Source organism: Leucoraja erinacea, chromosome 23 (assembly GCF_028641065.1).
Source record: "Leucoraja erinacea ecotype New England chromosome 23, Leri_hhj_1, whole genome shotgun sequence".
Taxonomy (NCBI): domain Eukaryota; kingdom Metazoa; phylum Chordata; class Chondrichthyes; order Rajiformes; family Rajidae; genus Leucoraja; species Leucoraja erinaceus.
Genome location: NC_073399.1, coordinates 32,505,925 through 32,521,848, shown reverse-complemented (window position 1 = coordinate 32,521,848; position 15,924 = coordinate 32,505,925). Strand labels below are relative to the sequence as shown.

The 15,924-nt window shown below is 43.3% G+C and overlaps 1 protein-coding gene across 3 annotated transcripts in view; it reads left to right on the top strand.

Annotated features, from left to right (window-relative positions):
• septin9b (septin 9b) overlaps window positions 1-15,924 on the top strand; it is a 298,107-nt gene that overhangs the window by 48,852 nt on the left and 233,331 nt on the right. Inside the window, exon 1 of one of the 3 annotated variants that reach the window (XM_055654242.1) lies at window positions 2,668-2,836. The exons of the other annotated variants lie outside the window; for them this stretch is intronic. Within the exon in view, the coding sequence (XP_055510217.1) occupies window positions 2,797-2,836 (40 nt within the window). The 5' untranslated portion in view covers window positions 2,668-2,796. Of the gene's footprint in view, window positions 1-2,667; window positions 2,837-15,924 lie in introns of those variants that run through there. 3 annotated transcript variants of the gene reach the window in all.

The following is a 15,924-nucleotide window of genomic DNA, read 5'->3' as shown; positions in this document are numbered from 1 at the left end:
ACTGTGCAACCCGACGCACAGAAAAATAAATGGTGAACGTTCGAATGAAGTTGAGGTTAATGCAAGTTGTGCATTTTTTGTTTCCACCAGTATAATTGGATAATTTTGTATACAGTCATAGCTCTGCCACAGAATTAGATACAGTCTTAGCTCTGCTGTCTCACAGTGTATGGACCACCGGCTATGTACTGCCTGGTGATCACACGTCACATATTGTAGCAGCACAGCCCGGTTCCAGGGGCTGTTCTGATTTCATCTGAAATGAATATCACTGTTATTGATTTAAGAAAAAGGTCCAAAGAGGGTAGACAGCCACCTGGGGAGTCCAAGTGGAATGTTGGAGACAGGAGAAAGGATCATCACAGGATGGTGAGGAACTCCTTTCCATAGAACAAGGCACAGAGGCGGCAGCAACGGAAGTCTGAAGACGATATCTGAACAAGGGTTCCGACCTGAAACCTCACCCATCCTGGCTAAACTGCTGAGTTACTCCAACACTTTGTATCTATCTTTGATATAAACCAGCATCTGCCGTGCCTGATTTCTACCACAGATTGTTGCTGGTGCTTGATTCTATAAAGGAGTGCAGGGCAGCATAGTGAGCTGAAGTACAGGACCTGGTCAGGTCATACAGCATGGAAACGGGCTCTTTGGCCCAACGTGTCTACGCCGACCTACAGGCCCCATCAGCTACCTTCTCTGGCAGCTCGTTCCATATACCCACCACCCTTTGAATGAAAAAAATGCCCATCAGATTCCTTGGCCTTCTCACCTTAAACCTATGTCCTCTGGTTTTTGATTCCCTTATCCTGGGCATTCAACCTATGAATTCCTCTCAGGATTTCATACACCTCTGTAACATCACCCTGTGCTTTTAAAAAATGAAGTCCTCAAATCCTAATGTAAGTCAATGCAATCAATGTATAATTTATTTTATCTGAATGGTACTTGCTCTGTGGACTGCTGTTCAGCCTCTTGTTCATCCACTTGACCAGGCAGATGATAATCACGAGGTTTTCATTTTGAAGATCACTGTGGTATTACTACAGATGCAACTGGCATTTATAGAACACAAACCATAGAACATGGAACAGTACAGCATAGGACAGGCCCTTCGACCCGCAAGGTAAGATTTGGAAAGGAATATGTACACAAACACCTATTCCCATATCTTCATAGGAGAAGATTATTAGAAGGAACAGAAAGAAAGATTCTCTGAAGAATAATGGTCCCTATCTGAAACGTCACCTATCCATGTCTTCCAAAGATGCTGCCTGACCCGTTTTGTTACTCCAGTGCTTTGTGTTCTGTGCAAGATTCCAGCATCTGCAGTCCCTTATGTCTAGAGAAAAAGATTCATGTTAATAAATTATAGGAGCAGAATTAAGCTATTCGGCCCATCAAGTCTACTCCACCATTCAATCATGGCTGATCCATCTCTCCCTCACAACCCCATTCTCCTGCCTATTCCCCATAACCTATACTAATCAACAATCTATCTAATCTGTCAATCTGTACCTTAAAAAAATATCTAATGATTTGGCCTCCACAGCTGTCAATGTGGCAACGAATTCCACAGATTCACCACCCTCTGACTAAAGAAATTCCTCCTCATCTCCTTTCTAAAGGTTCGTCCTTTTCTTTTGGGGAAAATTACGAGCTCAAATGTTCACGGCAGAAGTTGCAACATGCCCACTGAATCCTGGGCTTGCCTGAACCACGTTTAAAGTAGAGAAGGAACATTTGGGACGGTACAGTATTGAGATCGTGGGGATCCGACATCAGTGGCGCACAGAATCCCAATCGGTGTTAATAAAGGATAATTGTAAGCACCATAAAGATGTGACGATGATGCCAACAGCTCTGTCCATTGGGAAAAAGAAGCATGATAAATGGCACTGCCTTTGATCTCTCATTTGATCGCATGCTTTGTACAGTTTGTTCAGTGTCTCTTTGTTTTCTGTGGAACGGCTTAATATGCAACAAGCACCATGTTAATGTGGCTCAATCTCCCCTTGTGCAATCATTTTATTGGATGCTTTTGTTGTTCGTCATTCTGTAATTTGATCCACATCAAAACCGTCCTGACGCACCAGCTCCAATGTCCTCCAGCATTCCTGTTGACAATCAGGCGGCTGGAGCAGTGCATTGGGTTAAAATATTAAACTACTTGGAAGCGAAACATTTGACTATTGTTTAAAAGCTGCAAATATTTGAAGTGTGTAGTAACGGCTTTGAATAACTCTTGCGATATTTCATAAAAAGTTCATAGAAGCTCTTTCCCACTAGTGAGAGGCCTGTATTATTCCTTTTACTTTATATTCTCGCTATAATTGTCTTTCTTTCTGCTTGGAGAGCAAAGGGTCTCCTTTCATCTCATGCTTTGTACAAATTGTCCAGTGTTCTTTGAGACTAAAATCGCTCTTTTTTTTCAGTAAATGTTGTCATAATATTGTGGTGGGACTTTTTTTTTTAACATCCTGTCTAAAATTCAGTTTGAATAATTATTTTAAAATGATTATCAGTAGAATTACACTGGGCAGATGTATCTTCAGGATACACAGTTGCCGTCTTCTGGTAGGTTATTTTAAACTTCTGAATGTGGTCACGTGCTCAGTTTTGAAGCCACAATCTGACAATGCTGCTTCAGTGTGTGGTAAAAACATATGATCTGCACATGGTAATGTGGTAATATGGTGCATTCATGATTGCACAGACTGGAGAAATTATATCAGGCAGGCACTTGTGGAAAAGCAACTCTTGGTACGATAAGCGGTGTGTTGTGGATACCACTAAATGGTGTTTGTTGTACTAATGGACAGGGTCAGAATTTCAGGTACGTTACAGCACTTTTATTTTAAAAAGAAAAAAGTTGGTGCTCACTGTGAAACTGTGTAAGCTGTTCCATTTGAGGTTTGCGTTTACCCTGGCCAAGATTCTTTACCAGAAGCAGACAGTGTCTGTCTTTCATTTGGGCTTCCTACCAGAATTATCGAGGCTGTGAGTCTAAGAAAAAAAAATGATGTGCAGTTCGTTAAAATAATTAAACATTTTGTGCAACTGTCTTGTGCCTCTAATCAGCAAATCTTTCTCATCAACAATAACAAGTTAAATCTCTGTGTGAATCTCTTTACAAACTGCAGCGATTTACAGTGGGGGGAGAAAAGAATGTGTTGCACATATTCTGCCTCTGACCCAGCATAGCAATTCGTAACGTTAAACTTACGGTTAAAAGAAAATAGTCATAAAGTGACAGACTTTATGTGGACAGACTTGGTTTATTTAAAATAAAATAGATACAGTATATGCTTTGCATCACAATTGTAATGGAGGGATTTCCTAATAAGGAAGGACTGAATATTGACAGTAGTTGGTGTACGATCAATCTGCAACATTTTGGAAAATATTTAACGTGAGCCTTTTCATAAAAGCAATCCAATTTGTTGGCACCTTTCCCCCTTTTATCAACTGCAATATACAGAGTACTAAAAATCTGATTTCTTAAGCTTGACGTCAGGAGGATACTATTGAAATTTTAATATCATTTAAGATGTTCCACACATGATAACTGGGAGTCATGGAAATGCTTATTAAAATGCTACAACTGAAAATGTTTAATTGCGTGAAGAACTTTGCCAAGAAATGTGATCCGCTCGTTTGATGATGTTGTTTCTGTTCTAAGGCGGTAGAATGAACAAGGAGTTGTAATATTGCTAGCAGCTACGAAGAGGAAGATTTGATTTAAGTGTTAGACACAAGGAACTGCAATGCTGGAGTGGCGAGCAAAACACAGAGCTGGAGGTACACTGTGGGCCAAGGCATCATAGTGGAGTTGCTGCCTTGCAGTGACAGAGATCCGGGTTCGATCCGGGTTATGGGAGCTGTCTTTATGGAGTTTGTACATTCTCCCTGTGACTGTGTGGGTTTTCTCCGGGTGCTCTGGATTCTTCCCGCACTCCAGAGGTTTACAGATTGGCTTTGGTAAAAAATTCTTACATTTTCCCTAGTGTGTAGGATATTGCTCGCGTGTTGCTGGTCACCGCAGCCACTATGGGCTGAAGGGTCAGTTTTCACGCTGTATCTATAGAGTCTAAAGTAACGTCTAAAATCTAAAGTCAGGCAGCATCTGTGAAGGGAATGGACAGATGACATTGTCCAGACCCTTCTTCAGATTGGTGGAGAAATGGGAAAGCTGGCAGAGCGAGGTAACGGGTGGCCAAGCGGAAGCGAAGTGACCAGTTGCTGGACACTTGATGGAATCACGAGCAAACCACAAAGTGCTAGAGAAACTCAGCAGGTCAGACGGCAACTGGGGAGGGAGTGGGCAGATTTTATTTAGCGAATGCAAAGTCCTTTAGCCAAGCAGTTGCCTCTTGATCTGCTGTATGAAGGGTGACAAGTCCTCCTTTGAGTCTTTGTTGAGGGCATGCTTCAATGATGTGTTGCATTGTTTGCTGCTCTCCACAAGCACACCATGGGGTTGGACTGCTGCCCCATTTGTGAAGGCTGGCCAAGCAGGACAGATGATGTTTGATTAAAAGTTAGCAGCCTTAATGCCACTATTCAAAACCTCCTTGCTCCGGGCCATCTTTGTTTCCTCTATTCATCTGGTACTTTCTATTTACTCAGCAGGACAGGTAGCATCACTGGAGAGATCTCATTGATATATATCTCTTATAAAGATCCCTGTGATACCAAGTACTGCAGCTTCACCAGTTAATGATATCTCCTCACATTTCTGAATGAGATCATTGCCTGCTCAACTCTCCTGGGTATCAATTATTTCCCTTGTATATTTTGAAGGTCGCAATTGACCTAACAGAAAGATATATCAAGTACCAGCACAAATGTTAATAGCAGGAAATGTGATGGTTAATTGGTACTTGACTTCAGTTGCGAAGAATTAAAATCAAAATGGCCAGGTTCAAGGACCAGTTGTCAAATTCAATTTACACAAAAGGGCGGTAGGTGTATGGAACAAGCTGTCGGAGGAGGTAGTTGAGGCAGGTACTATCGAAACGTTTAAGAATAATTTAGATAGGTACATATATAGGTACATAGAGGGATATGGGCCAAGCACAGGCAGGTGGGACTAGTGTAGTTGGGGGATGTTGGCCGATGTGGGCAAGTTGGCCTGAAGGGCCTGTTTCCACACTGTATGACTCAATGACCTACTGAATTACTCCAGCACTTTGTGTCTTTTTTTGATGTAGATTTTCTAGAATTTGGGTTGAGAGAATAATTTCACAAAAAAAGAAAAGAAAATGAGTATGGATTATTCTACCACCGGGCACTTCCATTAGTTGGGTAATGTAGGTCTGTCTCAGTGGTGGTCCATTCCATGTAACATGTGGTGGTCAAAGGAAACACGTTAAATAGAGTGAGTTTATTATAAAATGGTACCTATTTATAAACAGGATAGAAATGTCGATTTTTGTTTTAAGCTAAGCTTGTAAATGGACCGAAGCGAGTTCAGGAGAGACTTGCCAGCATTTTGTCTGGCTTGCGAAATTTCAGTTGGGAGGAAAGGCTGGGTTTGTTGATCTTGGAGTAGAGAAGGTAGAGAGGGAAGCTGGATAGGGGGAAACTTTGTTCTCATAATGAAGGTGAAGATATCCAAATCCAGAGGCCTAGACTTCTGGAGCAAGAGAGTTGGAGGGGATTGAAGGGAAAACTTTACCCAGGTTGCTCGCAATCTGGAATGCATTGACTAGGAAGTCATTGGAGTTGGGTATAGTTACAACAATTACAAAATGCCTGGAGATAAATTTGGATCACCAAGTCAATGAAGGCAATGGACCAATTGTTGGTGAATGGAATTAGGAAGGGGTTTATGCCAAGTGATACAGTGACTTGGATGACTCAAACGGTTCAAATGTCCGTTTATTGTTACGTGTACCAATTAACGTAACATGAAACCATACAGCCATACTAGAAAAAAGCAACAAGCCACACAACGACATAAAAGTTAACATAAACATCCACCACAGGGGATTCCACATTCCTCACTGTGATTGAAGGCAATAAAGTCTAATCTTCTTCCCTCTTTATCCTCCCGCGGTCGGGGCAGTTGAACCGTCCGCAGTCGGGGCGATCGAAGCTCCCACGATTGGGGCGGTCGAAGCTCCTGTGACCTAGAGCCCTCGAAGTCGGTCCCTAACCAGGGACCGCTAGCTCCACGATGTTAAATTCTGCAGGCTCCCGCAGTTGGAGCATCCAAGGTCAATCCCCAACGGGGGGCGCCAGCTCCACGATGTTAGGCCGCAGTGCGGACGGAGATAACATACGGAAAAAGTTGCTACTCTGTCGAGGTAAGAGATTTAAAAAAGTTTCCCCCAATCTCCCCCCCACTCCCACAACATAAAACAAGCTAAAGAACTCTAAAACATACTATTAATTCGCAAAGAATAAAAGGGACGAGACAGACTGTTGGCGAGGCAGTCACTGCGGAGCTGCCCATCTTGTAGACTGAATTTCAGCTTCTTTACTTTGGTTTATAGATATAGCGTGGATACATGCCCTTTGGCCCACCGAGTCCATGCCGACCATCGATCACCCATCCACATTAGTTGCATGCGATCCAACTCTCTCATCCTCTATGTACACATTGGGGGGAAATTACATTGGACAAATTAACCTACAAACACGCATGTCTTCAGGGTGGCACAGTGGCGCAGCGGTGACATTACTGCCTCGTAGTTTCTCTATGTTTCTATAGCGTCAGAGACCCGAGTTCGATCCTGACTACAGGTGCTGTCTGTACGGAGTTTGTACATTCTCCCTGAGACTGCGTGGGTTTTCTCCGGGTGCTCCAGTTTCCTCCCACACTCCAAAGACGTCCAGGTTTGTAGGTTAATTGGCTTTGGTAAAATTGTAAATTGGACCGAGTGTATAGCATATTGCTAGTGTACAGGGTGATTACTGATCAGCGTAGACTCAGTGAGCCGAAGGGCCTGTTTCCATGCTGCCTTTCAAAAGTGTAAAGTCTTGGTACCTCGAGACAGCGCTGTGCTTGTGATGGTACGTGTTAGCAGCGTACTGGCGCCTCTTTGTCAATGTCATTATTTTGTTTTCTAGCCACGTGTCACAACGTTACTCAAGGTGCATACTGGCACCATCTTGTCTGCAAAAAAAACTGCCTGCAACCTTCTGGTAGACAGTGAGTTGCTTATCTTCCTCAAGTGACTAGCGAGGCAGTGGGACGACTGGGAATAGCCCACCTTCAAGTACAAGCAATACTGGCGTTAATTATGCTGTGAGGCCAAGCCAAAACCTGAATCTAGCTCTAAATTCCCCCTGCAAGGGGGAAGGGGGGGGGGGGGGATAGTAAAGAAAATACAGATGCAACAACTAAATGCTTTTCCAGTAAAGGCTTTTCTTGACAAGTTTCTTCTTTTTAAAAAGTAAATTTACTCCTGACGTAAAACTGCACGAGCATCTGAAGTCTTTTTGTGCTCTCAAATGTTTAGATACTTCATAGTTCCTGTCTGTAGCCAAGATGACCTGAAGCAGCTTCTCCACAGCTGAATGCAAAGTGCCAGAGGTCATGTCGTGATCCACACTCGGGTACAAAGAGCACTTTATGAATTTCTTAAAACTGTAATGATCACCCTAGCAACCAAAGCGTGCAGGGAATTCAATATAGTTTTGGATGTATTTTCTTTATGCTGACATTGACTGTTTATCCTTAACCATTTACAATCATAATTCGTCTTGTTGGAAATGCCCTGCAATTAAATACTGACTTTACTGTTCATCTTAAATGACTGCTTTGGTTATGCTTGTGGAGATTGTGTGGAGGAATGTTTATAACTGAATGTAATGGACTCGGTATCACTTGCCAATACATTTTCTTGCAATTCCCTGCAGCAATCTCGGGTCTAGATGGTAGTTTTCTAATCAGTTAAGTAGGTGGCCATTCAGTGCTGTGCAACACCTTGACATTACATCAAATATGATTGTGTTTGGCAAGACAAAATACTCGGACAATAGTCATGGGACTGTTTAAATTTCCATATAGATGTTCATCCAAAGTATCCAATGATGTTATTTTTATAAACTATATCCACAGCACAGTGGCGCAGCGGTAGAGTTGCTGCCTTACAGTGCCAGATACCCGGGTTCAATCCTGACTGTGGATGCTGCCTGTATGGAGTTTGTACGTTCTCCCCGTGAATTGCGTTGGTTTTCTCCGGGTGCTCTGGTTTACTCCCACACTCCATAGGCTAACTGGCTTGATAAAATTGTAAATTGTGTGTAAAAGTGTGTGTAAGATACTGCTAGTGTACTGGGTGATTACTCTGCCTCCGCACTGTATCTCGAAACAAACACTAAAATTAAAACTAAACTTTAATCTAAACTTAACTATAACCTGTACCTTTTCCTCGGTCAATCACTTCCTGGAGCAGTTATTGCCCAACCTGGTGAGTTAATTCATTTCCCTTCTGTGAATAATTTGGATTTTGATTTGGAATAAGTGCTGCAGGTTAAATCTCTTAACGATTACTTTCCCAAACCTGCTGAAGTTTGCAGTGCAGGGATCTGGAGACTGCCTGCGCACAGAGTGCTTAGATTCTTGTTTGCTCAAAGATATTTCTCCTGAAGTGTTCAGTCAGTATGTTCGGGTGAGATGTGATCCTCGAATATGGGAGGGTGAATTTACTTGTCAATCAACACATCGTGAGGAACCCACCCAAGTTAGCACAAGTTCTGGCTGAAATGCAAAGGTAAACAGTTTTACTGTTGCTGTCATTGATCAAATCTGGTAGTTTTTCAGTTTCCACAATGAATTGATTCCACTTTGTTTTGTAGCTATTGAAGCTAACCTGATACCACAGATTCTTCAAGAGTCGAGTGTGTTTTATTATCAAATGTCCCGAAACGGAACAATTATTTATTTTACTTGCAGCAGCACAGCAGATATGTAAACATAGTGCATTGTAAAATCTATAATATACAAAAAATAATAACAGTGCAAAGGATTGGACCATTTCACAGCCCATCTACCCTCACTGTTGGCCACTGCCTGTGAACGAGAAGGTGGTGGAGCGAGTCAAAGGCTTCAAATTCCTGGGTGTGCATGCACATCTCTGAAGATGTGGAAAGCAGACTATTATCTAAATGGTGGCCGATTGAGAAAGGGGGAGATGCAGCGAGACCTGGGTGTCATGGTACAGAGACGGTTCACCAGACTGATTCCTGGGATGTCAGGACTGTCTTATGAAGAAAGACTGGATAGACTTGGTTTATACTCTCTAGAATTTTGGAGATTGAGAGGGGATCTTATAGAAACTTACAAAATTCTTAAGGGGTTGGACCGGCTAGATGCAGGAAGATTGTTCCCGATGTTGGGGAAGTCCAGGACAAGGGGTCACAGCTTAAGGATAAGGGGGAAATCCTTTAAAACCGAGATGAGAAGAACTTTTTTCACACAGAGAGTGGTGAATCTCTGGTGAACTCTCTGCCACAGAGGGTAGTTGAGGCCAGTTCATTGGCTATATTTAAGAGGGAGTTAGATGTGGCCCTTGTGGCTAAGGGGATCAGGGGGTATGGAGAGAAGGCAGGTATGGGATACTGAGTTGGATGATCAGCCATGATCATATTGAATGGCGGTGCAGGCTCGAAGGGCCAAATGGCCTACTCCTGCACCTAATTTCTATGTTTCTATGTTTCTAAGATGTATCCTGGACCCAGCACATTGATGCAATCATACAGAAAGCCCATCAACACCTCCGCTTCCTGAAACGATTGAGGAGATTCAGTACGTCAATGCAAAAATAATGGTCCAATTCTTGGTAGTTTGGAGCTTATTTAGTGTTCAATAGTCTGATGGTTCCAGGGAAGAAGCTGCTCTTGTACCTGGACATTACAGTTTTAAGGCACCTATATCATCTTCTTGATGGCAGGAGTGAAATGAGAGTGGGTATGATGGTGTGGGTCTCATGATGCTGGCTGCCTTTTTGAGGCAGCGACTCTTGTAGATCCTTCCAATGCCCACATGGTAACAGGGAGAATGCACAAACTCCGTATAGACAGCACCCGAGGTCAGGATCGAACCCGGGTTTCTGATGCAACTCTGCCGTTGCGCCACTGTGCTGCCCAGGGTTTGAGCTCGTCCTTCAATCCTTTCCTCTGTCCGCCTGGTAATCCCTTCTCATGACTGTTATACTTTGCAAGTACATTTCCAACCAAAAGTCAAGAGTGGTCAATTGTTACCAAGAGTGCTGGAGGAACTCAGATGGCCAGGCAGCATCTGTGGGAGGATGGACAGTCGACGCTTCGAGTCAGGACCCGTCTTCAGGCTCAACAAGTGACATTTCGGTTTGGGATTCCATTTACTGATCCACTACAAAATTTCCTCAAAGTATGGAGTCCATTATCTGTAGTTCCTTGTGTCTCATGTTTAATGGTTTAACAGTTTCTTTATTGTCACGTGTACCAGAAATATTGAAATACATTTCTTGCATATAGTCACCAAGACTATACCCGTACATAAGCACAGCACAGTAGGCACAGAACAGCCCACTGAGTCCATATGGAAGAGGTGCCATTTTGGGGTCATATTACAGTCCCAGCTGCATCTGGCCACAAAGGTCTGTTGCACCCATCCATTCTGGTCGTCCCACGAACCAATGTCCCTCTCTGAGCCCAGCCCTCTTCTGCCCTGTTCCCCGGGCGGTGCCTCCCGCAGCCGACTTCAACGGCACGGAAGTTAAGACCCCTCAGTTCTTCCTACTGGGCCTTTGTTCAGCATCCATCGCTGTCGCCAATTGTCGCATGTACCGGCTACAGAAAAGTGGAATTCTTATTTGTTGCAGCTTAACAGGCTCATGAACGCCATAACACAAAAATAGATAATACAATAAATTACTAACAGCAATAACAGAATCATCATAGTGCAAATAGGTAACCCAGAGTGGAACCAAAAATAAATTCCATAAAAGATCATCCTTCCTGCTGTGCCAGTGGTGGGGGGAGTGTTCAAAAGCCTGATGGTTGCTGGGATGGAGTTATTCTTGTACCTGGTGGTCGTGGGTTTCAGACCCCCCCCCCCCGTGCATGCTTCATGATGATAGATCATGAGCGAGACCAGGGTGGTGGGGGCCTTTGTTGAAGGCAGCAGCCATTTTGAGGTAGTGCCTCCTATAGCTCCCTTTGATGGTGGGGAGGTTGGTACTTGTGATGGACCAGGTAGTGTCTACCACCCTCTGCACCCTCTTGCAGATAGCCAACAGAGCGTAACTTTTTCAGAGGGCAAATTATGAAGCTGGAGGACATGACTTGGAGTTGTGTGTAGATAGTGTACTAAAATAATATTGAACATTGGTAATTGCTCAAATCAATCCTGTTTCTTGAATGCACTCAATAATAGCTTGAACAGATCAAGAGATATAAAATAATGTTGAAGCCAGTCCCCAAGTAAACACAGACAATAATAAATTGTTGCGATGAGACATAGAAACATCGAAAATAGGTGCAGGACTAGGCCATTTGAGTATAGGAGCAGGGAGGTTCTACTGCAGTTGTACAGGGTCTTGGTGAGACCACACCTGGAGTATTGCGTACAGTTTTGGTCTCCAAATCTGAGGAAGGACATTATTGCCATAGAGGGAGTGCAGAGACGGTTCACCAGACTGATTCCTGGGATGTCAGGACTGTCTTATGAAGAAAGACTGCATAGACGGTTTATACTATCTAGAATTTAGGAGACTGAGAGGGGATCTTATAGAAACTTACAAAATTCTTAAGGGGTTGGACAGGCGAGATGCAGGAAGATTGCTCCCGATGTTGGGGAAGTCCAGGACAAGGGGTCACAGCTTAAGGATAAGGGAGAAATCCTTTAAAACCGAGATGAGAAGAACTTTTTTCACACAGCGAGTGGTGAATCTCTGGAACTCTCTGCCACAGAGGGTAGTCGAGGCCAGTTCATTGGCTATATTTAAGAGGGAGTTAGATGTGGCCCTTGTGGCTAAGGGGATCAGAGGGTATGGGGAGAAGGCAGGTACGGGATACTGAGTTGGATGATCAGCCATGATCATATTGAATGGCGGTGCAGGCTCGAAGGGCCGAATGGCCTACTCCTGCACCTAATTTCTATGTTTCTATGTTTCTATTTGGCCCTTCAATGATCATGGCTGATCATCCAAAATCAGTACCCCGTTCCTGCTTTTACCCCATATCCCTTGATTCCTTCACCCCCAAGCTAAATCTAACTCTCTCTTGAAAACATCCAGTGAATTGGTCCCCACTGCCTCTCTGGCAGAGAATTTCACAGATTCACAACTCTCTGGGTGAAAAGGTTTTCCCTCATCTCAGTCCTAAAGTGCCTACCCCTTATCCCCAAACTGTGATCCCTGGTTCTGGACTCCCCTAACATCAAGAACATTTTTCCTGCATCTAATCGTTTAAGAATTTTATGTTTCTATAAGATTCCCTTGCATCTTTCTAAATTCCAGTGAATACAAGCCCAGTGGACCCATTTTTTCATCATATGTCAGTCCAGCCATCCCAGGAATTAACCTGGTGAACCTACGATGCACTTCCTCAATAGCAAGAAAACTGCACACAATACTCCAGGTGCTGTCTCACCAAGGCCCTGTCCAACTGCAGAAGGATCTCCTTGCTCCTAAACTCAAATCCTCTCGCAATGAAGGCCAACATGCCATTAGCTTTTTTCACTGCCTGCCATACCTCCATGCTTACTTTCAGTGACTGATGTACAAAGACAGCCTGGTCTCGTTGCACCTCCCCTTTTCCTAATCTGACACCATTCAGATAATAATCTGCCTTCCTGTTCTTGCCACCAAAGTGGATAACCTCACAGCTATCCACATTATACTGCATCTATCTGCATCTGCCCGCTCACCGAACCTATCCAAGTCACCCTGCAGCCTCATAGCATCCTCCTCGCGACTCACAGCTTTGTGTCATCCAAAAACTTGGAGATGTAACTGGGGTCCCAGCACCGAGCCTTGCGGCGCTCCACTAGTCACTGGCTTAACATGCAAACGCAGAAAGTGTGTATCTTCATTGTAAATATCAGATCATCTTCTCATCACATCCTGTTTATTATATTATCTTACTTTTAGCCACCTACTTTTTTATTTTATCTATTCTTAAATGCTGCCTTGTCAGTTAAGTCGATAAACATCCGCCTATCAAACCGCCCCACCCTCGCCTGTGCCCACCTGCCATGCCTTCATCTGTCTTGTCTCTCTCCCAGCCTTCTTCTCTCTCCCCCCCCACCCCCCACCCCCAACAATCAGTCTGAGGAAGGATCCCGACCCGAAACATCACGTGTCCATATTCTCCAGAGACACTGCATGCTCCACTGAGTTACTCCAGCACTTTTTGCCCTCTTCAAGATGGTATCTGCAGATAGGTTTACAGTCAAGGACACTAATATATCTAATGAAGATATCTTCTGATTGAACTGTAGTTAACATTGTAAGTTTTCTTCGTCGTGCCAGTGTTGAAATGTGTAGCATATTAATGGTTTCCGAAACTCTTGGATCATATACTTGCTATTTCTAACATTGGAATCCCTTTGTACTGTAGGTGCCAAATTGATCTGTTAGTTATTTAGCCGGTTTAACTTCTGAACAAAGATTTTCCAAATTTACATTTACTGGTAATTTCCTACAGGTCCAATTATAGGACACATAATGCATCGTAAATCTGGTTATTATAAATTCTGCTGAGGTTAATATGTAAAGAACCGTGGATATAAACGTTGCAATTCCTTAATAATGCTGGTGGGAATTAGAACAGTACTGCACAGGAAAGGCCCTCCTGCCCACATTGTTTGTCCCAAACTTGATGCCTAGCTGAACTAATCTCATCTGCCTGTACATGATCCATATCCCTCCATTCTCCACATTGCCATGTGTCTATCCAAAAGCCTCTTAAGCACCACTATTGTATCGACCTCCACCACCACCCCTGGCAATGTCACCTCTGTCTTTTAAATAAAATATGCCCCGCACATCTCCATTAAACATTCCCCCTCTCACCTTATACCCTCTAGTGTTGGACATTTCCACCCTGGGAGAAAGGTTCTGACTGCTTACACTATCTATGCCTCCCATAATTTAATATACAGGAATTGAAGCAATGGATGTTGTTTCCTAACTTTCATAGTCAACATAATTTAAGATTCATTTATATAATCAATCATTGGTATGCAAATATTAATATGGGATTAAAATTCAGCTTTAATTTTTTCCAAACATTATGGATATCTTTTAATGATCGAGCATAAAGTTTGCAAATTGGACAATTATCCACTTTTATTTCTCATATGTTCTTTGAATCCCAAATGAATTGTCTGAAAAATGTTAGTTTAGTTTAGAGATACAGCACAGAAACAGGCCTTTCGGCCCATCGAATCCGCACTGACCAGCGATCCTCACACATTCACACTATCCTACACACACTAGCGACAATTTTTCACATATACCAAGCCAATTTACCTACATACCTGTACGTCTTTGGAATGTGGGAGGAAACCGAAGATCTTGGAGAAAAACCACACGGTCACGGGGAGAACATACAAACTCCGTACAGACAGCTCACGTAGTCGGGATCAAGCCTGGCTCTCCGGCAATGCAAGCGCTGTAAGGCAGCAACTCTAATGCTGCGCCACCAAACCAACAGCAATGTGAGTGAACAAGCAAAATACGTGGTCTTAAACATTGTAAACTAATCTAACATAGGGTACGAGAGGAAGAACGGTCCCAACCTGAAACATCACCTATTCCTTATCACCAGAGATGCTGTCTGACCTGCTGAGTTATCCCAGCACCGTGCCGATCTTTGGTATAAACCAGCATCTGCAGTTCTTTGTTTCTGCAAAACACCAAGTGCTGGAGTAACTCAGAGGGTCATGCAGCATCTCTGGAGGACATAGATAGGTGACGTTTCGGGTCCCTTCTTCAGATAATCATTTTTTCTCTCCCCCTAATAATCTCCTCCCATGAAGAGATGGGGATAGGGTGTTTGTATACATATTCCTGTGGAAATCTCCCCTTGTGTGTCGAAGGGCCTGTCTGGCACTGCATTGCTTCATGTGTTATGGCTTCTGTTCTATAAATACCAGATACATCTGTATTAGCAAAACAGTGAGAACAAAATGAAAACCTAGTGATTGTCTACTACCTGGTCAAGTGGGTGAACAAGAGGCTGGACAGCAGTCCACAGAGCAAGTACCATTTACAGAGTTGACGTGGAAAAGCTTTTCCCACTGAGAGTAGGGAAGATTCAAACAAGGGGACATGACTTGAGAATTAAGGGACTGAAGTTTAGGGGTAGCATGAGGGGGAACTTCTTTACTCAGAGAGTGGTGGCTGTGTGGAATGAGCTTCCAGTGGAGGTGGTGGAGGCAGGTTCGTTTTTATCATTTAAAAATAAATTGGATAGTTATATGGATGGGAAGGGAATGGAGGGTTATGGTATGAGTGCAGGCAGGTGGGACTAAGGGGGAAAAAATTTGTTCGGCACGGACTTGTAGGGCCGAGATGGCCTGTTTCCGTGCTGTAATTGTTATATTGTTATATGGTTATTAGAAACTGATGGTCATTGTACTTACTTTAGGACTTTCAAACTTAGTACACAGGAGGCTGAGGGGTAATCTTATAAAACCCTGTGGGGAATTAAGAGGTTGAATACCCAGCGTAGTGGAATCAAGAACCTTTCTTCAGACTGACTGTAGCCAGGGGTATAAAGCTGGATGTGGAGTTGGTACAAAGACTGGTTTTATCAAAAGAACTGGTATCTACTGCAACCAGAAAATCTGGGTCATAATAACATCTTATGTAATGTTGATTCATGTTTGCATAATGCATTCTCTATCTGTTCACAAACAGATGCTTCATCAATCCTTTTCCTGATCATGCCTTCTCAGAGATCAAACACAAGAACTTGTCT